This window comes from Penicillium bovifimosum (genome assembly GCF_028826915.1).
Source record: "Penicillium bovifimosum strain IBT 22155 chromosome Unknown utg000010l_segment0_segment0, whole genome shotgun sequence".
NCBI classification, from domain to species: Eukaryota; Fungi; Ascomycota; class Eurotiomycetes; order Eurotiales; family Aspergillaceae; genus Penicillium; species Penicillium bovifimosum.
In genome coordinates, this window is record NW_026622718.1 from 42,457 (window position 1) to 62,281 (window position 19,825).

Sequence of the window (19,825 nt, forward strand, 5' to 3'; positions counted from 1 at the left end):
TTGGCTTTGACCAATGGCTCAAGAAGCAAACAAGACTAGATTTTGAAAGGAGAGAAAAGTGCGGGTTATCGGTCTGTGGCGAAAAAGGCCAAGGTGACTCCGAGTCAACAACTCGGACGCGTCAGATGGATCGCGAGGTCACGTGTGACGTTGCTGCCTTGGGCCTTTCCGGGGTTTGAACAGGTCACCGTCCCTTATTCTTGCAGATGTCTGAAAATACTCAGATGGCAGCACTGGTATGGATGGATCTTACTTGGTATTACTTTGATTCTATGGTAAAGAGGTCTGTATCATCTCGGCGGACCAACTACTATTCAACCACTGAATCGTACGCTGATCGTCAGATTGCAAGACAACGCTTTTTAAAATCGTAAGAATACAAAAGCAAAGCACTACACGCTGAGACCTCTTCTCTTCCGTTAGAATATGTTCCCTCAATGCTGCTGCGGCCAAGATACGGTGTCTGGGAACTGCCCATGAGTCGCTGCAACGCCAGATCAAATTCAAGGTTAGATGTCTGAGCAAGTGAAAACCTCATCTCGGAGACCTCCTCAACATTTGTGTCCACAACTCCAGGTTCTTCGTGAGACCAAAAGCTTCAGGGGTCACAGCTTCACGACTATCCATTTCCAGAAGAGTGGCGCAGGTGCCGGAAGGGACGAAGGAAGGGATTGCGGAAATTCCGTCGTTGGTACTCGCGCAAAGTTGGGCCGAACTCCAGCTGCTCTGCTGGCAGTCCCATTCTGATATTTTCGTTGAAAATCTGGCTCATCCTGCGCCGGAATTCCTCGGATGATCGCCGACGAAGAACCCCTATGAAGTGAAGAACGACATTAGTCTCTCTGCTTCATCCCCAGGTCGTAGCTGGCCTGACTTACTCGATAATCGGGAGGTCCGTTTATTCTCTGAGGGACTATGAGACGAGAGTTCGGTCATGTCTGGGACATGGTCTAGGTCACCGCCGGCGCCATCGAAACCAGCTCGGTACTCCTTGGTATAAGGACGAGGACTTGGGCCGGAAACCAGCGCGTGAATACCGGGTCGCTTCTCACTGCGTTTTGTGTCTTTCATCCCTACCCGTGATTCCTCTTGCACAGGCGATATTCGGAGGTCATCTGGATTGATGGGCAGACTGGCTCGGCTGTAATGATCGCCGCGTCTGTGATCTTCACAATTGAAGCCCGCGGAGGCTAGGTCTACCTCGGACACGACTCCATGCCGGGCAGCCGTTGGTATGGTCTTCGGAGCCATTCGGGAACGCTGAGGTCCAACCGAGAGTGTGGGCTTTGTGGTAATCTGTGGACTCTGGGATCCGACGGAGGCGGAAGACATGGAGCTGAAGCTTCTCGGCAGCGGCCTCGGTGCTGGAGTTGCAGGCCGGCTCGCAGCTGGACTAATGGGCTGGCAGGGACTCTGTATGGGTGTATTGGGAGTCGAAATCCAGATCCCTTCTACCTCGATCCCTCTGTGCAAAGCCCTGGCACCGAAGGGGATGTCATCCTGGTGCAGCATCGGGTACAGCTCGGCTTGCTTTTCACGATCTTCCGCCTCTGTTGCGGCATACTTGCGCAGTCTCCAGCGATTCCAGCCAAGGACACAAAAAGCGTAGATGAACACCACGGCCTGTAAATTCTATCAGTATGTGCCTTTGCGGCCTTGTGGTTCATCCACGTACGATCAACATGGCAAGTACCTGAAGGGTTTTACAGTCAGTGCATAGCCTTCTTGGTCGAGAACTGTGGACTTACCAAGCTCAGCTTCTGCCATAGCTCCCAGTCCACCCAGAACCCCATGGTGGGTGGTGCTATGTAGTCCGATTTGGGGTATCCAGAGAAGAGTAGGGTCTATATTCAATAAGGGGTAGGTAATAATCAAAGGCCGATGAAAGAGATGCTGAGTTGCTCCTGTGGAAGGTTCCGAGTTGAGATCACGGCATTGCTTGTGAAAGGAAAGAACGAACCAGATGTGGAAGGAGGCAATGGCATGCCACCTTCCAATACTCGAGCTTCCCAAAGCGCATTCCATTCCGTAAATATCATCGTTCCCCTCTCTTTGCTCTGAACCTTGATGAAATTTTCAAAGCAAACTTGCTATCACATGCAGCTATACAGGACTTGAAATGGAAAGATACATCACTGCGTCGCACTTCATAGACCTAGTAGATTGGACAGGCTACTCCTGCAACTGTAGGAGACTACCACTCAGTTCGAAATATAACTACGGAGTATGGATATGCTATATTGCCGTATTGATTGAAAATAGAGCATCGAGGTCAGAGGAAGAAAGACAGGCACAACGAGATGAATAATAATAAAAAAAAAAAAAAAAGAAATCTCTCCCTCGGGGAATCGAACCCCGGTCTCCCGCGCTTATCGGTTTTAATGACAAGCGGAAATCATCACCACTAGACCAAGGAAGATAAGATGGCTGAGTTACCGCTCGGCCACTTGGCTGGTTGATGGAATCTGTGTCTGTTTTATAAAATATAAACAAAAGAAAATAGAGCCTTGGGAATCTGCTGGTGCTCCATTCACTAACGTTTATGGTTTTGTGGATAGTGCGAATAACATCGCGAAGGCCCCGATCTATGCATCTATCTTCTTAGACAGGTCGTCACTTAGACTCCAGGCACACGCGTGATGCCTACGATGGAAAGAGAGACCAAATGTGATCAAATCTTGAAATTCGCATGTATGCATGGATTGTTATATATATTGTAAGAGGTACATATCGGCAAAAATCATCATCAAGAATCCCCCCCGGGCCATACCTAGCTAGGTAGCCAGCTCGTCTCTGATCCTCAATATATACGTGATCACCCGGGCCGTTCGCTATACCAACAAATCATCGAGCCCCATGGCGAGTGATTATTCAAATTCGACGTCTGGCTCTTTTGGCATTTTTGCCAAGGCGCATAGGCTAGTCCACCGAGCTGTTTACACTTCTTGTCGATGTATACGTAGCACTCACAAGCATCGACAAACCATGACTTAGGCTTCGTCAGTTTACTGGAGGAGCACGTGGACCAATTAAGGCCACCCTGAGTCCACCACCGGCAGGAGGTAGTTGTATCCGAGATCTCGGTATTGGTGTCCTCGGAGAGAGTGATGCAATTCCCCTCGAACTTGTTCTCGTGGCCCTGGATAGAGAAGTAATTGCCTTTGCAATCTGCGTCCTCATAGAGTGTGAGCTGCCAAGTTTCCGTTGGATTCACCTCGCTGGTGGTTTTTGTTGCTGGGACTTCCTTTTTGGTGGTTTTGGTTGAAGTGGTGGTCGCCTTGGAAGTTGTAGTCGCTTTGAGAGTTGTGCTTGTCTTTGAACTCGTCGTCACCTTCGAAGTTGTATGCAAACTTGAGATTGTGCTTGCCTTTGTGGTGGTCGAAACTGCGGAAGGCTTGGATGCAGTGGTCCTAGTACCGCTGTTGGCAGTGCTTTGCTTGGTCGGACTCTTTGCTCCACAATTGAAGATACATGACTGGGCCACATCGCAAGAGGCCGAGCTGGTACTGCATTGACCTGTTTTATTACACTGTAGACCAGATATATTAGAGATGGAAAGAATGACATTGACCACACAAGACTCACGCATTTATCTGAAGGGCATGGGTTTAGTGCGGCGAGGTTGGCATAGTTGTCAGGTCGCATCGTCCCAGGCACCTGTGGACCGCAGGTAGCCTGTGGAAGAGCAACCGGCATTGGAAAAGCACCCGAACTGAGACAAACGAAATCGCCCTGCTGCATCTTGGAACAGCCCCGCCAGTCCCAGGAACCAGTATTGAATGCTTCGATATCGGCAGTAGTAACATGGTAGCGATCGCTAAGCGTTGCGCAGTTATCCCCTTGTTGAATGGTATAGGTATAACAGATACCATTCTTACCCGGTACAGGTGCAGCACGTCTCTGGAGTGAATGACCATGGCTAACACCAGAGCGGCGACCCGAAAGGGCAGTCGCCATGTGAATAAACAGAGCGACGAGAAAGTGAACGGACTTCATTCCAAATGAGGTGACTGCCTAGGTGTAGAGATACCCTCTGGTAGAGAAGACCAGCCCGCCCTTTATAAGTAGTTTAGACACAAGAGGACATGGAATAAAATGAATAACACTCCCAACTATACGCAACACCCTCTGGACTAGAAGTAGCTACAGTATTAGCATACAGTTCATTGTTCAACTGCAGACACTGGGGGGCTCTCATTCCCTCGCCGTGAATGATTGGCCGACGAGTTTAAACAATTTGTCGGAAACAAAGAGGAAGATCACCGGGGATCGACTTTCTCGAGGTGTCCTTTGTCAGTTGACATCTGATGCCCAGGATCAGAAATGAATAAGAACACCATTCAGACGCTTGATGATCACTATTGAGACTCTATCCTAAAGGAATCCTCAATAGAGCCCCCAGAGTCATCTCTTCTTCTGATTCGAGCGCCAGAGGCAAAGAGCTCTTTCATGTCTCGAGACATGCGGCCAAATTCATAAGGGAGACTAGTTTTCTCGCCACAGTTCTTACTGCCAAGGCACTGTCGGGGATATGGGAGCGAAAAAGAAAGAAAAACAACTTGCGCACTCCCAGAAGTTATAGACATTTTTGCTGTCTATTTTTGGAATGTCATGTCTCCGCAGGATGGTCAGAATGAGTTGCTGATGCCAGTATCTTCAAGATTTAGCATCTTTTCATGTCTAGGAGCCTCACCTGCTGGAGCATGAGCCATGAATTCTCGTTTTGATGAAAATACCGTCGCCTACCTGGTTGGAACACTTAGGATGGACTAACTAGGCTGCGAAGTCCGAATTGTGCACAGTTCACATATTTATGCAAGAATATGCCTTCTATCTTGATGCTGACACCCAAGTCTCTATTCAAGGTCCACACCAAAACACGCTTGTCATGCATGACTATACACTATGCATGGTGATTTCTTCAGTTTCTCTGGGCAAAGTTGCTTGTTAAAGCTTGGCACTCTTATCACCGACGGACTACTGGCCTGGCCATAAGGCGATATTGTTCTTCAAGCCACAGTCACATCGAGTTACCATCGCTTACGGAACGCTCTCACCAATTCCCTCAGAATAGAGCGATCACTTCCATATCGGTACTAGGTAATCTTCATGTTTACTCGAATGCTTGATCTATGCAGTATATCCTCTCGGACCTGTCCCCGCGCTTCAGCAATTTGTGGTGACATGGCTTGCGACATTCCTAGCTTCCGTCGGAGATCCGAATGAAAGTGCATCTCTAGCGTCCAGGTGCTGACAATGCCATTGGATTCCCACGCGAGGATATCTCCGGCATCTTCAGAGGAGACCGATCAACCGGTTAATATTCGCGGATAAAATGGACTTCTTTGGGATGCGAACAAATCGCGAGATATCTCAGACCACCGGCCTCCGAAGGTATCATGAAACATGCAGACTGTTGTTTGTTCGATGAGGGTGATGTTACATTGGAACTGCGTCTGAACTGACTCGATCACGCCGAGTCAAGTCTCTTATCATGTTCTTCTTGACGAAGCGACAAGGAGATGTGAAAACTATATAACCAGCATGTTTCCTGACGCTATCTTGGTTCTCCCAGATTCAATCATCCATCTTTTTCCTCTCTTGCCTTCGAAACAGCCTACCAGTCTCTTGCCCAAATCTGCATCATGAAGGTCTCGATCACCATTTGCGGAGCAGTACTGCTTGCAGCATCAGCCATGGCAGCTCCCCTCACTGAGCGACGAGCAATTCGCAATGCTGCCAGAACCTCCGGCCGTTCAAGCCACCCACCCTATAAGCCCGGAACCTCGGAAGTTCTTCATCTCAACTCGACGACCCACGAGGAGTACAGCTCAAACTGGGCTGGAGCTGTGCTGATCGGCAAGGGCTATACTTCTGTCACTGCAGAATTCACTGTTCCGACACCCAAGCTCCCATCGGGTGCTTCTTCAAGCAAGCAGTACTGTGCCTCTGCGTGGGTTGGCATCGACGGCGATACTTGCGGCAGCGCTATCCTCCAGACTGGTATTGATTTCTGCATTCAGGGACGCACTGTGTCGTACGATGCATGGTATGAATGGTACCCGGACTATGCGTATGACTTCTCTGGCATCTCGATTGCGGCTGGAAACAAGATCAAGGTCACTGTGGATGCTACATCCAAGACCACCGGGACCGCGACGATTGAGAATGTATCCACCGGCAAAACCGTGACCCACACATTCACCGGCGGAGTGGACGGTGACCTCTGCGAGTACAATGCCGAATGGATCGTTGAGGACTTCTCAAGCAACGAGGACTTGGTCCCGTTCGCCAACTTCGGAACTGTGACATTCACAAACGCCCAGGCCTCGACTGGTGGCCAGACGGTCGGACCAGCTGGCGCTACACTCATGGATATCCAGCAGGGCAACGGGATCTTGACCTCCTCCTCCCTCACTAGTAACAGTGTCAGCGTGAGCTACTTGTGAAAAATTCAGGGATAGTGAGCTCGACCGAGACATGCAGCATCATTGCCGGCTGACAACACAATACTGCACTGGGAATTGGAACCGTTGGATACTCACAGATTCGAGGGAACTATATGATGTTTTTTGTTATGCATGGCATGGAACTTTGTTTGCATCGGGTAGTATCATGGCCACAATCAACTCTCGGCTCAATTGCACGTTTGAATGACACAATAATTCGCTCCAACATATTCTCGTAATATGACATAGGTGCGGTCCCTATCCATGTAGAATCCACTGCGGACTGTTATGCTAGTATTCCTTGATCAAGGAAGGGCCAAAATCCACCACTACCGTCTCAAGCAAGGCAGACTGTTTCGTGCCACCTGCTGAGAGTGTAGTCGACACATAGGGATGGAGGAGAGCTCGAATGTATACGTAGCACTGACGAGCATCGACAAACCATGAGGTTTAGAGATCAACGAGAGTCGGGAACTTACGAGGAAGCGTTTGGATACGTTTGGGCGTTTTTCAGCTGCCACCGTTGTTGTAGAGGTCACGCGAGGTAAGAGCGGTATCTGGATCTTCATCAGGTAGCTCGATAAGAACTTGGCGTGTTGTAAGAACGAGGTTAATCGCTTTGTCGGCTTGAGACTTTTCGTGCTGAAGCTCGAGGGCCCGTTGTACAGGATGGGTTGATGGCGGTGATGGCTCATGGTTATGAGACAGGTTATCTCTGGTGATATGCCAAAGGCCTGTTTGATCTCACCTCAAGAAAATGACGAATGGACATTCATTATTTCCTTGCGGTTAGATCAAAAACAGGCCTTTGGCATATAAGCAGAGATAACCTGTCGCCTCTTGAGGACTTGAGGGCGGGGAGGGTCACCCTCGCAACCGTGTCGGAACTGCGGCGGTCCACACTGGACACAGGACGGCATGGAACCTCAGCGCCCGGAAGGCACTCCCTGCCTGGGGCCCATGCACGTGCACTGACTTGATATCTGCCACATCAATTCCCGTGGCGATGGACATCGAGTCGATAACATCCCCGAGGGTGAAGGCGCCGGATTTCCTGAGCTCCACCGTGGGTTTCAGGTAGAGCCAGCATCCTTTACCATCATCCAGGGAGCTGTCGTAGCCCCTTTCCGCCCGCTTGAAGAGCTGGTCGTAGGGGGAATCGCTCGCGTTGTCCGCCTTCTTCTTACCCCTGGGGGTGTTGTTTGAGCTGATCGAAGAAGCCTTCACGGAAATAGCCAACTTGTTTATGTTTCCTCGCCCACGGGGTCTGCCGCCCGGCCCCGTTTCACGGATTGTTCAGGAGTGTAAGTGCCCACCATTCCGGGTGCTGAGGTTCCGTGCAATCCTGTGTCCAGTGTGAACCGCCGCAGATTCGACACGGTTGCGAGGGTGACCCCCGCCCCTCAGGTCCTCCAGAGGCTTTCGCCTTATCCTTCTTTCGCTGCAACCTTCTCTCCTCCTTGCGTTTCTTCTTGGCCATCGAGTTAGCGATGCGTTCCTCTTTGTCCTCGTCACTTTCTTGCTCGGAGCCATGTCCCGTCTGACTCCGGAGGGTCTGTCAGTGGTTTCCGAAGTGTTGTCGCGGTGAATGGACTTCTGTCGGAAGCAGAGGGTGACATTGTGACAGTATCATCGGAGTCGAGATTCTGGTGTACTTTCATGAGAGGGCAGTTCCGATGTTTACACAGTATCAACTATCAACCTAGTCCGAACCTTGGTAGCTTCCCAACGGACCCACAGCAATGCTTAGTAGGGAAAGCCAGGGTTGGAGCCCTATCCGTGGCCTCAGGCCCTTAACCGAGTGCGCAGCCTGAAGCCTCAGGCACCAAACCACCAGATGGAGGCCATGAGAACTGTGTCGTGATATGACCTTTTTTAGCTTCGACCAGAGGGTGAGAAGGGCATAAACGTCCCCTCGGAGTACTAAATCCGCAGTCACACTGAAATGTCTGTACCGTTGAGCCGTAGGCGACACCAATTTCCCGGCTCAACAGGAGAGTTGGGAGGAGGCACCTAATTCGAGGGTGGCCTCGAACCAGTATCACCATCCTATTGGGATATAAATCCTTAGAATGAATTCCATTTCCGACCCCGGGATCATTTCAATTGATGATGCGCACAGCCTATCTTATCTAAAGTGTTGACATCATGTCAGGTCGCATGTTCATGCCGCAATCCCAAGCCCCATCTCAGAGAAAACAAATCACTCTGGGATCCAACGTCGACCACAAATAACATTCTCACTCGACTATCAACCATCAAGTCCATCCAATACCGTAGCAGACGGCGCAAAGAAAACATTACCGGTCATTGGCCTCGAAAAATCCAACAACCGATCATGCAACCCGGGAGGATTCCCCACGAACATCCGCTCGAGCATCTTCTCAATAACCCATAGCCGGCTGGTGTACCCAATGAAGTAAGTACCAAACTCCCCACTCGCCGGCGATCCAAAGGGCATATTGTCGCGGAGGATATCGTGCTCTTGGCCATCTTCGTCCTCAATCGTGCTTAGCGTCTTGTGCGAGGCTTGCTTCCCCTCCTCGGCGTCATCGAGCTCAATGTTATCTGGCTTTGTCCGCCCAATCACCTGCTCTTGCTGTTCGGTCGATAGGGATTTCCAGCCGGCCAGGTCGTGGACATATTTCTGTACGACGACGTAGCTGCCCCCCTGCGCATCTGGGTCGTCCTCGCTGGCGACGAGGACAGAGGATGGAAGATCCGGGCCCACGGGGTTCGCGGTGCCGTCGACAAAGCCGAGGAGATCGCGGGCGTCAAAGTAGCGGAAGCCAATCGTTGCATCGACGAGCTGCACGGAGTCGCCGAGGCGGTCCATGAGCTGGCGCTCAAACTCGAAGCAGAGATCGCGGCGCTCGGAGCGGATGTGGAAGAGGAGGTCTCCCGGGGTGGAGACGGCGGTGTGTTTGGCGCCCTTGACTTCGCGGAATGGGTGGAGTTCTTTCGGTCGCGGCAGGTTGGTGAGTTCATCCCAGATAGAGCTGCCGATGCCTACAGTGCAGGTGAAGCTGGCATCGGAGTCTCGGAAAGCGACATTTTTGGCTAGGCTGGAAACGCTGGCTAGGGTTGAGCGGAGGGTTGGGATGGCTGAGGGGTTTGTGACGGATAGCGCGAGGAAAGTCGCTGATCGGGTGAGAGGGGCGATGACCGCCTGGGTGCTAGCGGTGGTTAAGCTGCTCATTACTTTGGATGATTTAGTTCTTAAAAACAAGGCGCTGTGTTGTCCAGTTGCTGCGACCAGATGTGAGGGGGGAGGAGTTGGGTAGAGCTTCTCTAAGTTTGGTCAATAAAGAATGAGGATAATATTTGTTAAATGAGTAGTTCTACTGTCTAGGCCCGGGCGGGACTCATTCAGAGTCATGAATAAGTAAGATGTCATGCCATTCGTATTTCGAAGCTTGACATTGTCATGGTGGATCCCAGGATATTAACTACTTGGGCTAACTAGATGCAGTACCAGATCCAGTGAGCAGGTCGAGAACCTGATACGTCAGTCACCTCGCATCTCAGACATAAGAAATATTGGGAGGTCTGGACTCCGTAGACTAGTTGACAAGTGCTCAGCATCCGATACCCAAAAATCGAGACCATATGTCCCTCAAAGGTTCCTCACACTCCCCATTTATACACAGAAATCTCATACCTGGATGCGCTTTGCTTGGAAGACTTCGGGAGACCTGGACAGTTCGCATGGCGCATATTCTTTGTTCATATTGGCATTGCTGCAACCTCTTTCATTGTATCTCACACAGCCAAAACCACCAATCACTTGTGGACTTTGAACAGACTTGACCACAGCACTTCACCATATCTGACAGCCCTATCCAACCTATATTCGATATGCGAGGTGATCACATTTAAGGACAAGACCACAGTCCTGGTCAGTGAAACTAACTTTCCACAGAATTCCGGGTTATCCGGAGTCACGTCCGTTGAGGTAGCATCATTCGGAAAATGTATGGCCAAGGAGCACAAGAAAGACTGGTTTGATCTCTATTGAGGTCCAAGTCCATAAGATTGCGGGCCAAGCTCGACGGCGATTTTGGTTCTTTGTCTTCCAGACACCGGGAGAACGGATATAACGTGGTTTCTTTGAACATCCTTGAGCATGTGCTCAGCCCTGCAGTCATCGCGATGAGCATGTCTACCAAAGACCACGTTAAAGAGCCACCGCTCCCTGGAGACTCCCATGTGGAACGATCATAATGCCTCAGAAATAACTTGCCTTTGGTTACTATCCATGTACTGCACACGGTGCCGAAGAGGTCGGACGCGAACTCGACAGGGCACACTCAAAGAAACTTGAGTAATGTCTTTTACTGCTTGGGATGCGCCGACCTTTGGACAACCTAGCTGTGTGGTGAGTGGCCGAATCGACAGCCACAAGCTCCATGCAACAAAGGACACACCCAAGCTCTCCGCGATGTGGTGTCGATGACATAGGTATAAATTACTGCTCTACTTGTTACTCAAATCTCCGTGTTCACTCCGTTCGCTCAGGATTGGGTAGCAATGGCAGAGTTCGACGACCAGCGCAGTAGGATTCCTATGCCTGTTTTCCTCGTGGGTATCTATAGCTTGAGTCTACATGAGTTGCATGCTTCTATGTATGGGTAGCTAATGTCTCAGCTCGCAGGGCATCCTATGGGCTTTCACTGGGTCCGCTTTTCTCTTCGTTTCGATTCGCATATATACCCAACTCACCTCCTTCCGCCGCCTTTTCATAGATGACTACCTAGTCATTCTGGCATGGATCATAATACTTACCGCTGCGGTTATCTGGCAGGTTGAAGGGAAGGTCCTCTATGAGTTGTATGCCATCAGCGCCGGCACGAAATTGTTTTCCGTTGATTTTTTGCCCAGATACAACACATTCATGCGCTTCAATGCACCATTTGAGATACTATTCTACTCAGCGCTGTGGTGTGTCAAGTTTTCGTTCCTGGCATTGTTCTACAGAATCAGCGCCAAAGTCAAGTTCTTCCGCATCTGGTGGTTTGTTGTGCTGTTATGCACGGCGAGTGTCTATATTGCCTCAGTGGCCAACATCGAATACAAATGCAGCTTTGGAGGGTTGGCGTATATTATATGTGAGACTCACTAGATTAGATTTATGGTTCGGCGGTCCTGACACTGGATTGAATGTAGCTCAATGCCCTCAGCCCAACCACATCCATTACGAGAACCGCATGTTTTGGGCAAACTGTGCGGGAGATGTTATCACAGACTTGATGAGTGAGTGTTCGGAAGGAAAAGACGCAGTCCCTGGCTGATTACCTGGCAGTTCTATCTATCCCCTTCCTTGTGTTATGGAATACTCGGATTTCACGCCGCAAAAAGCTAATTCTACTCAGCATCTTTTCTGCGACTATACTTATCATGGTTACAGCGATAGTTCGAGTCGCCGTTGGGATGAGCTACGATCACCAAATGAACATTGACTGGCTGTGTTTTTGGAGCTTTGTCGAAGTAGACATTGGTATGTTGTCTAAAAGGCGTAGGGCTGCTGATCAGTTGCTGACTTTCGCTTGTTAGCGATCATTGTCTCCTGTGTCGCGTCTTTACGACAACTCTTCGTCACTCAGAATCAAAGCTCATCTGGAAGGGCTGCTTACAAGAATACGTACGCTCCTATGCTTAGAAAGTCTAAGGAGGGCTATAGCCATGATCTGTCACGATCGGATGGGGATGTTGGGCTACCCATGAGTGAGGTGCCTATGTCACCTTTGAGTCTTGTACCCGGTCAAGATTTCGAGGCGACCCCTTGGAATGCAAGCCAGTCTGCTGATGAGGAGGAAGCGCTGAGGCACCAAACAAGTGTTGCTAAGCCATATTGAACTGCAATCTGGAATGATTATTGGTGGGAAGTGTGAAGAGTGTTGTGATCCATGACAGTTTACTGAGCCACAAACTGCCACCGATTCCATCTCCTAAGTTTATACAAAAGAGAGAGGTATGCCTAGAGTCTTGTTGTAACATGACGTGGAAAGGATTACGGAAAAGAGGGTTTCGATTCCTTTTGCTGAAGATAATAAGACTAGAGAAGAGACGCAAAGAACAGAAACTATAAGTAGTGTACTTGGGAAGAGCAGAGAGGCTTGAGATGAAGGAGCCAATTGCTCTTCGGTGGATTTAATCACCATCCCACTCGATGAACCCACATGTTGTTGCTCTTCTAAATAACCTGTAACCGATAGTTGTCGCTTTGCTCCTCGTTCAGGAGCTAGATCATCCGATGTAGAAGCTCCTCCATTCTGTAGATGAATCAGGCTGAACTTGCCAAACTCGGCATTGCTGCCATGGCGACAGGGAGATTTGTATCGAGTGCCATTGGTAAATTGCGCACGCCTCCGGAGGTCCCGAAGGATCTGATGATGGCCCTATGGCCTCGGTAAAGTCGTTCTCGGATCAAAGCTTCTAAGCACCTATCGCTCACGAATTATTCTGCTTCTCCTTCACTCCAACTTTCTGGTAGATCCACGGACTATCCATTCCTCGCAGAAGATCACTTGCAATAAGATCCGCATTGTCCTCGAGCGAGGTATTGTAACCCGAAGCTTGGCTCAAGACATTCAAGTAGCCTCCAATAACAGGTATCCACAAAAGCTTAGTGGACCATTCAGGTGGTGTATCAGCGGAAGTCAGGAGATTGTCGACAGATGCTCCAGCGATGACAGGATAATTGGGCTCAGCCCGAGGGGTCATCGTCGCGGGGCAGAGAACAGACCACAGAACACTTTCTTTGGGCAAAGTTTGAAGTTTCGACAATGTACTGCGATGTTCAGCAAAGACTCGTATACTGGACACGATTAGCTGGTATCTGATATTCAGGCTGTGGAAAAGGTGCTCACTAATCCACAAGCATATACTTCGTCGTTGGAAGGTCCAAAATACCCAGTCCGGCAAGAACCCACAGTCGCAATGGCTTGCCGCGCTCCCGGCCAATTTCTAGCGCGGCACGAACTACCGCATCGATGATAGCGGGCAGATCACTCCTACCCCACGGCGCGACAGCCGCAAGTCCGGCAGCATTCACGATAGCATCGCACTGGTGCTTTATCGCGGCTGTTTTAATCTCGGTTGCTTTTCTTGCATCTCCGCACTCGATACTAAACTGATCTCGCTGGACACTTGTTGCTAGTTTCGAAGGATTCCGCACGAAAACAGTGACGGTGTGACCCCTTTGGATTAGGGCCGGGAGGAGGCGGGAGCCGAGATTTCCGGTCGCTCCTAGCAAGAGGACTCGCATGCCTGGAATATGTCTGAAGTGGACTATTGTGTGTTCTTTTACTGATAAGACCGAAGATCGGGAAAGGAATCCAGTGGTTATTGTATTCACCTCCAGGACTGCATGTTTCGGGGTGAAATTAGGCCGTCGGGATCCGGAGGGATTTCTTCGGTTAGGACTTAGGCTTTAGATGAGGCTGTAAAGCCGCCACGAGATTTCCCGGTGTTGGTGTCTTCCACTACATGATACTTCTGGGTAATTAGGTACCTTTTCTACGCTCATCCCGTATTACAGCACCCAGCGTAAGGATGGGCTTTCGGCCTCGGCGTTGGGCTTGTCCGCGAGGAATCATGCGCCATGGCCCATTGATAGCCACTGCAACCATGGCGTACGCACCGCCGGGACAAAATCGTGGATTATGAGGCAGCAGTAACCAGGACTTGCCTGGCCAGGGCCGCCCAGGGGAGTGTAGGTTTATTGAGTGTGCGGGAAATCGGGGCGGTGAGGGCGGCTATCGATTGTCAGCACCGTTTCGTCCCAATCCCCGCCCACGATTTCACAGGCGATGGGCGGCGAGGTTCCGGCCAATATAGCCTCTTTCTTAGTCCTCCAGTTCGTCCGTTGGCTAGCATCAGCTGGAGAGTACGCGCAGCCAACCGAGAATTTGGCCACGAAAACTCTACAAACTATCAACCTACTGCAGTTGTCTTCGCATAAATGTGGCCGTGGGATCCGGGCTCCGGCATCGGGGGCTCAGTCCGTAGTTCTTGTATTGATCACTATTGACACTCCGGCCCGTCGAGACCCTTTATGAGGGGCTATGGATACCAGAGGGCACCGGTGTTCGTATTCCGCCGCAAGATCTTCGTCAACAAAGGTCACCTGCAATAGGGCAATGTCAATGCCCTGGGTCCTGGCTCTGGATCCGGTTGTACAAGTTGTCGAATTGAGCAGCATTCGACACCGACACTGGTACCCGTTTGGTATCCATAGGCTATAGCCTCTCATCAAGGATCTCAACGGGGCGGAGTGTCAATAGTAATCAATGCAAGAACAACGGACTGAGCCCCCGATGTAGAGTCCGGATCCCACATTTCATACATATGATACAAGGACAACTGTGAACTGCGGTAGATTGATAGTTCGCAGAGTTTTCGTGGTCAAATTCTCTCAGTTGGCTGCGCAGGGTATGTCTTCATAGGCGGTGATTAGAGCGGTGAGAGGGGTGTCAAATCCCCGGATTCGGTCTATCACGTGGGAGTCGCCCCCCAGTTCGGATCTTCTTCAAAATATGCGTGTGGAACTGTGGATGGCGACAAGGAAGGTGTTTTTTACCCGGGATCGGAAGCCGCAGCACATGATTTAAATGCTCGGCGCCCGTGGGTGGATATAAAGGCTTTCGGTTTAGGGACATCCTATGAGAATATACACTCTACGATTTGCTGTGGATCTCCGCTTCAAGCTTGGGCTCGAGGAGACTGGTCTCCACGGCCCTGTCCGATTAGTAACTACATGTAGAGTCTCAGCGGGTTCGATATGAAAAGAATCAATTGGTATCATATGCTCAGATGTGCAAAAGTAGAACATTTTTGGTCAGTGGTGTCACGGACACCTTCACGAGAAACCGCACGTAGGCTAATCAAAGTCTCATGGGTTCTCATGGATGTGCTTTAAATGAATCTTCAAGCGGGAGTTCCTCGGTAGTCTCCTGGGGCTGTGCCACTGAACTTAAGCGCCTGTCATCGCCGCCCTTTTTGCGTCCGATGCCAACCATCTGCCCCATTTCTCTCCAAAATCCAGTAGGCGGGTCAAGGAAGCTGTCTTCGTATGCATCAATCAAGGGTCGCTCCCAAACTAGGTCGGCTTCGTGAGCCTTGACGAATTTGGTCTTCTTGATGACTTTCCAGATGATGAAGAGAGGAGGAATGACGATTTGCATGGTGTAGTCCGACCAGAAAGTGGACAATGACCAAGGCTTGTAGGCAGGATAGCCGTAGACGATCGTCACAACGATCATCCATACAAATGCGATGTATGCGCAATACGGTTGCAGATATCCGAAATATGACAGAGACCTGCGGTCGAAGCCTTGGGCTTTGCAAGCTCGATGGAAAAAGATATATGTCAGGGTTATGACGATATAGTTGATGAGTCCTGCGTTGTTGTCAATAACCGGTTCATTGTTTTCAAGTAGATTGAAGGGTGACGCTTACCTCCGGCAGTAACGAGGTTAGCGAACCAGGTGATGACGATCGATGAGCTACTGGACACCTGCATGAATGAAAGCAAGGGGAAGATCATAACGACCATGAAGCAATATATGGGAACGCCACTGCGCGTGGTACGTGTGAGAATCCTCGGGGCTCTTCCTTCTAAGGCTAGGCCGTAGAGAGTACGGATAGCACAGTAGGTGTAGGTATTGCCAGCAGAAAAGATTGAAGTCAACAGGAGACTGTCATGCACGGTCAGTCTCTCCATTCAAATGGTCTATCCTTGGCAGTACTCACGCGTTGATGATCGAAGGGAAGATTGAAATTCCCAAGTTTCGCATGCCGATGACATATGGTGAGGCGGAGGCAGAACCAGAAGAACCGCCCAGCACAACCGACTCCAGCTGCGGATCATTAGCAGCGCAAACAATGCCTACGGCCAGGGAGCCGCCGATAAAGAAGAGCCCGAATCGAATGTAGACGGTCTTGAACGCATTCTTGATATAAATGCGGGGACGCTTCGCCTCAGCCGCAACCATAGAGATGTACTCCGGGGCCAACGACGGCAAAGCAAGCCGACCAAAGGGATCCCAAAAAGCCTTCAAATCGGCCAAGGGCACCGGTGTCCAGATACTCCATGAAAGAACCTGGGTTGTTCCAATGGCGGAAGCCATAGGCGTCATGAGCCGGGTTTCCGCCAACCATGGTGATAAAAGTAAAGAAGAACAAGGAGAAGATCAAAATGACCTTTCCGCCGGATAGCCAGAATTCGGATTCACCGTAAGCCTTGACGGCCAAAATGTTAAGAGAGCTGTGCGAATGTCAGTATTTGAATGAAACGAGTAGTGTGCCAATGGTGCATATCACTTCAGTGATGAAATCTCTGTGGGCTGTTGAAACCATGTAAACATGGTAAAGGGTCACTCACCCATAGATCAAGGTGACTGCAGCACAAATACCTGCGACTGGCCCAGGCTCGGTAATCGTCGAACTCCAGAAGGACAGCACCAGAGTAAAAGCTGAGATTTCGAAAGGGATCAAAAGAGCCTCGTAGAAGCTACAGCGGTTATTAGCGATGAAAACAGTAGGGATTTCGGCGAATCCTAGAAGAGAACGGACAAGAAGTTCCAGCCAACCATGAAACCAAGAGCATCGTCGACCCATTTTCCAGCCAGTCGGATGAAACCACCACTGACGGGGAATGCAGTGGTCATTTCAGCGAGGCAGTTATTCACCATGGCCAAAAATATGCACTGGACTGTAAAGGCAATGAACAAGCTGCCAGGTCCACCGTGGTAGAGACCTGTGCCGATGCTCACGAAAAGAGCCGTTCCAATGGAGCCGCCAATGGCAATGAGTTGAATCTGGCGATTGCCTAGATGACGCTGAAGATTGTCGGCATTTCCAGCTATCACACCTTCTTGCACATCGCGATGGCCAGCGGCACCCTTTGAGCCCGAGTGCGTCCAACACACCGGCGCCCGTCTTTTTTCTTGATCGTCTAAGAGAGTCATTTGGTTGTCATTCCTGTCTGCGGGGTTTGATTTGTTGTTGGATCTGGGTGAGGCGTGGGCAACAGAATGCGGTTGGGCGATGGGTTGATGTCGCTTATCGGTCTATTTCTGGGCTATGGGGTTCTGTGAATCTGTATGGGTCGAAAATCCGGAGGTGCTACAAGAATCGGAAGATGTTGCGAGGGCCTGGGTAACAGTTGCGTTGTGGGCTGCGCTTTGTTGCTAGGGAAGTTGGAGATGCAATGGCAGATGTGCGCAGGTTTCTGTCGTTTAAGGCAGTAGGTTGGTGGGTGAATTCAGTACGAATGTCATGAGAAAGAGGCGTCACGTTGAAAGAGACAGCTTGGAACGAGCTGAGATTTCTGAGGAAAGTTGCAGTTAGGACCACGGAATCGGGACTAGAAGAAGGTCAAGATAAGTCCAGTTCAGTGTGAAGAGAAGGAACGACAGAGATAAATTCTCTAAGCCCAGGTCGAAAACTGACGGGACAGGAGATTTAAGGACTGGGATTTTGTGCCCCAAAGCGACCTTGTCCCCGAACTAAGCTCCACATAAACCATATCAGCCCTTTCCAAGCCATTATGACGCTTGTGGTTTCGTGGGGATGAATTTCTATTGGCCTAGAATATATTTTCACCCCGCGCGGGCGTCCATATCGGCGTACCAGCACCGCATGCGGATAAGATCTGGGCGCCACACGTTAGGAACATTCCATTTGTACGGCACGTGGCGTCGCATTTCATTCGCTGAATTGAGTACCCAGAGTCCCAGACAGCGCTAGGCACAATCGATGGATCGGTCTGTCACTCGAAGACTCGGCTATTGCGGGTTTCGTTCGGGTTGGAGGTTGGATCGGGGGGTTCTCGGCGCGCACGTTCCCTCCGCCAAGATCAACCGGGCAATACGGAGGTACTGTACTCCGTCTTACATAGGCTCAAGGCTGAGTCCACTGATGCGGGATTGCTCTGAACAATGAAGTGTCAGGAATTTGTTGTTGTAGCCCAAGTCACGCATCGTAATCCAACTTACTCCCTACACGTGCTCCATATGCAATGATCAAATTACATATAAGTGGAAATGATCGCCGAGGAAAAACATCCAGAACCCTAAAGGGGAAAGGCGGGAAAAGATAGGAAAAGATAGGAAACGAAATGGGGCGGAAGGAACAGCAATACGAGGAGAGGATTTTGGATTCACAGGTGCCTAGGGAATTGATAGGGTAGGAGAACCACTCGGAAGACTACTTCGTACATTGCGGAGAGGAAACTGACACACCCCGCTGATTCCGCTTCGTCTCGAAACGGCTTTTCTGCCTGAGGCCATCACAGATGCCTCTGGCCGTCGGCATCTCCAGCCTTATGTACTCCGTACGCAGTAAATGGATGGGCAACCCTTCCTAATGTATGTACGGAGTACTTCGTACCTTCTCCAGGTCAACCGCCACCGCCAAAACCGGTTGACGCACCTTGGTTGGACGTAAACTTTTGTTGTTGAAACCTCACTGTAGCAACTCGGCGACCTTGAACCAATCGAAATTCTTGAAACTCTTTCGATGTTCAGGGCAGTCATGCTCATATATGTATTATGTGGGTAGATGGAGCAGGTGGTGTTCAACCTAAGGATGTCACTCTTACCATGGTTACTGCGTAAGTTACTTATCACATCAGCGATGCACTCACTACATTCTTCGCTGACATCGAAACTTCATAGAACGTACGTGATGAACCTTAGACGAAATTGTGCAAACAATCCCCACTGCTATCACCATAATTGGCTGGAGTCGCGCCAAGACACGTCAAAATTGGTTTAACCGCAAGGGGCAGGTACTAAGGACAGGTACTACATAATGAAACACCGACAACTTCTCAACTTGTTCTGCCCATTTCATGCTGGTACTCAGGACGATGATGTAGGAAAGGAGGTGGAGATGATAACTTTTTCATGTCGCACAATTGCTCAAGTGGTCTTCCACCCTTTCGATTTATGACGCACCAACTTGCGTCTTAGGCTCTTAGCAGCTAAAACAACTGCTTGTTCACGCTCACTACTCCGTAACTAGTTGAGTAGTACTTGTTCGATAAGCTCCCGGCTCATGATTTCCATCGTTTCATCAAGCAAATGCATCATTCTCCTCTCGAGACTGATACGGAGTACAACAACCTTTATCCACTCAGATAAACATCATCAACACCAGCCAAAATGATGGATCAGAACCTTGGAACAAAAACTGGGGATCGCAGATTTATAGATCATGTGACCTAAAGTGATTCCGGGGTCGCTTTGAAATTGATTGGCCACGAGAGGCTCAGCCGGGGGTACGCCAGATCACGTGGGCTCCGCCCCGACTAGGATCCGAGGCCGTTGCGTGATCGGAACTTCGACCGCAAAAAGTTTGTTTGGAGCGAC

The 19,825-nt window shown here is 50.1% G+C and overlaps 8 protein-coding genes across 8 annotated transcripts; 2 read left to right on the forward strand and 6 right to left on the reverse strand.

Annotated features, from left to right (window-relative positions):
- Window positions 1-619: 619 nt before the first annotated feature.
- N7515_010362 (uncharacterized protein) lies at window positions 620-1,793 on the reverse strand (the record flags this gene model as incomplete). Its single annotated transcript, XM_056671105.1, has 4 exons — window positions 620-813; window positions 879-1,623; window positions 1,676-1,693; window positions 1,749-1,793. 4 exons carry the CDS (start codon window positions 1,791-1,793, stop codon window positions 620-622), a joined length of 1,002 nt encoding a protein of 333 aa, XP_056516729.1.
- A 1,022-nt stretch (window positions 1,794-2,815) lies between these two features.
- Window positions 2,816-3,996, reverse strand: N7515_010363 (LysM peptidoglycan-binding domain-containing protein; the record flags this gene model as incomplete). The annotated part of the gene is made up of 2 exons (XM_056671106.1): window positions 2,816-3,529; window positions 3,586-3,996. The coding sequence occupies 2 exons, from the start codon at window positions 3,994-3,996 to the stop codon at window positions 2,816-2,818; spliced, it is 1,125 nt and encodes a 374-aa protein (XP_056516730.1).
- A 1,649-nt stretch (window positions 3,997-5,645) lies between these two features.
- Window positions 5,646-6,449, forward strand: N7515_010364 (A4/G1 family peptidase; the record flags this gene model as incomplete). Its single annotated transcript, XM_056671107.1, has 1 exon — window positions 5,646-6,449. The coding sequence occupies one exon, from the start codon at window positions 5,646-5,648 to the stop codon at window positions 6,447-6,449; it is 804 nt and encodes a 267-aa protein (XP_056516731.1).
- Window positions 6,450-6,959: 510 nt separating this feature from the next.
- Window positions 6,960-7,929, reverse strand: N7515_010365 (uncharacterized protein; the record flags this gene model as incomplete). Its single annotated transcript, XM_056671108.1, has 4 exons — window positions 6,960-7,164; window positions 7,280-7,351; window positions 7,426-7,638; window positions 7,766-7,929. The coding sequence occupies 4 exons, from the start codon at window positions 7,927-7,929 to the stop codon at window positions 6,960-6,962; spliced, it is 654 nt and encodes a 217-aa protein (XP_056516732.1).
- Window positions 7,930-8,700: 771 nt separating this feature from the next.
- N7515_010366 (Dyp-type peroxidase) lies at window positions 8,701-9,648 on the reverse strand (the record flags this gene model as incomplete). Its single annotated transcript, XM_056671109.1, has 1 exon — window positions 8,701-9,648. The coding sequence occupies one exon, from the start codon at window positions 9,646-9,648 to the stop codon at window positions 8,701-8,703; it is 948 nt and encodes a 315-aa protein (XP_056516733.1).
- A 1,449-nt stretch (window positions 9,649-11,097) lies between these two features.
- On the forward strand, window positions 11,098-12,304 carry N7515_010367 (uncharacterized protein; the record flags this gene model as incomplete). The annotated part of the gene is made up of 4 exons (XM_056671110.1): window positions 11,098-11,557; window positions 11,616-11,702; window positions 11,752-11,946; window positions 12,003-12,304. Coding segments are annotated over 4 exons (1,044 nt in total), but the record flags the coding sequence as incomplete, so codon positions are not given.
- A 595-nt stretch (window positions 12,305-12,899) lies between these two features.
- N7515_010368 (NAD(P)-dependent oxidoreductase) lies at window positions 12,900-13,716 on the reverse strand (the record flags this gene model as incomplete). The annotated part of the gene is made up of 2 exons (XM_056671111.1): window positions 12,900-13,266; window positions 13,319-13,716. The coding sequence occupies 2 exons, from the start codon at window positions 13,714-13,716 to the stop codon at window positions 12,900-12,902; spliced, it is 765 nt and encodes a 254-aa protein (XP_056516735.1).
- Window positions 13,717-15,352: 1,636 nt separating this feature from the next.
- On the reverse strand, window positions 15,353-17,419 carry N7515_010369 (uncharacterized protein; the record flags this gene model as incomplete). Its single annotated transcript, XM_056671112.1, has 6 exons — window positions 15,353-15,849; window positions 15,909-16,147; window positions 16,203-16,552; window positions 16,608-16,716; window positions 16,834-16,962; window positions 17,025-17,419. 6 exons carry the CDS (start codon window positions 17,417-17,419, stop codon window positions 15,353-15,355), a joined length of 1,719 nt encoding a protein of 572 aa, XP_056516736.1.
- Between the last annotated feature and the right edge of the window lie 2,406 nt (window positions 17,420-19,825).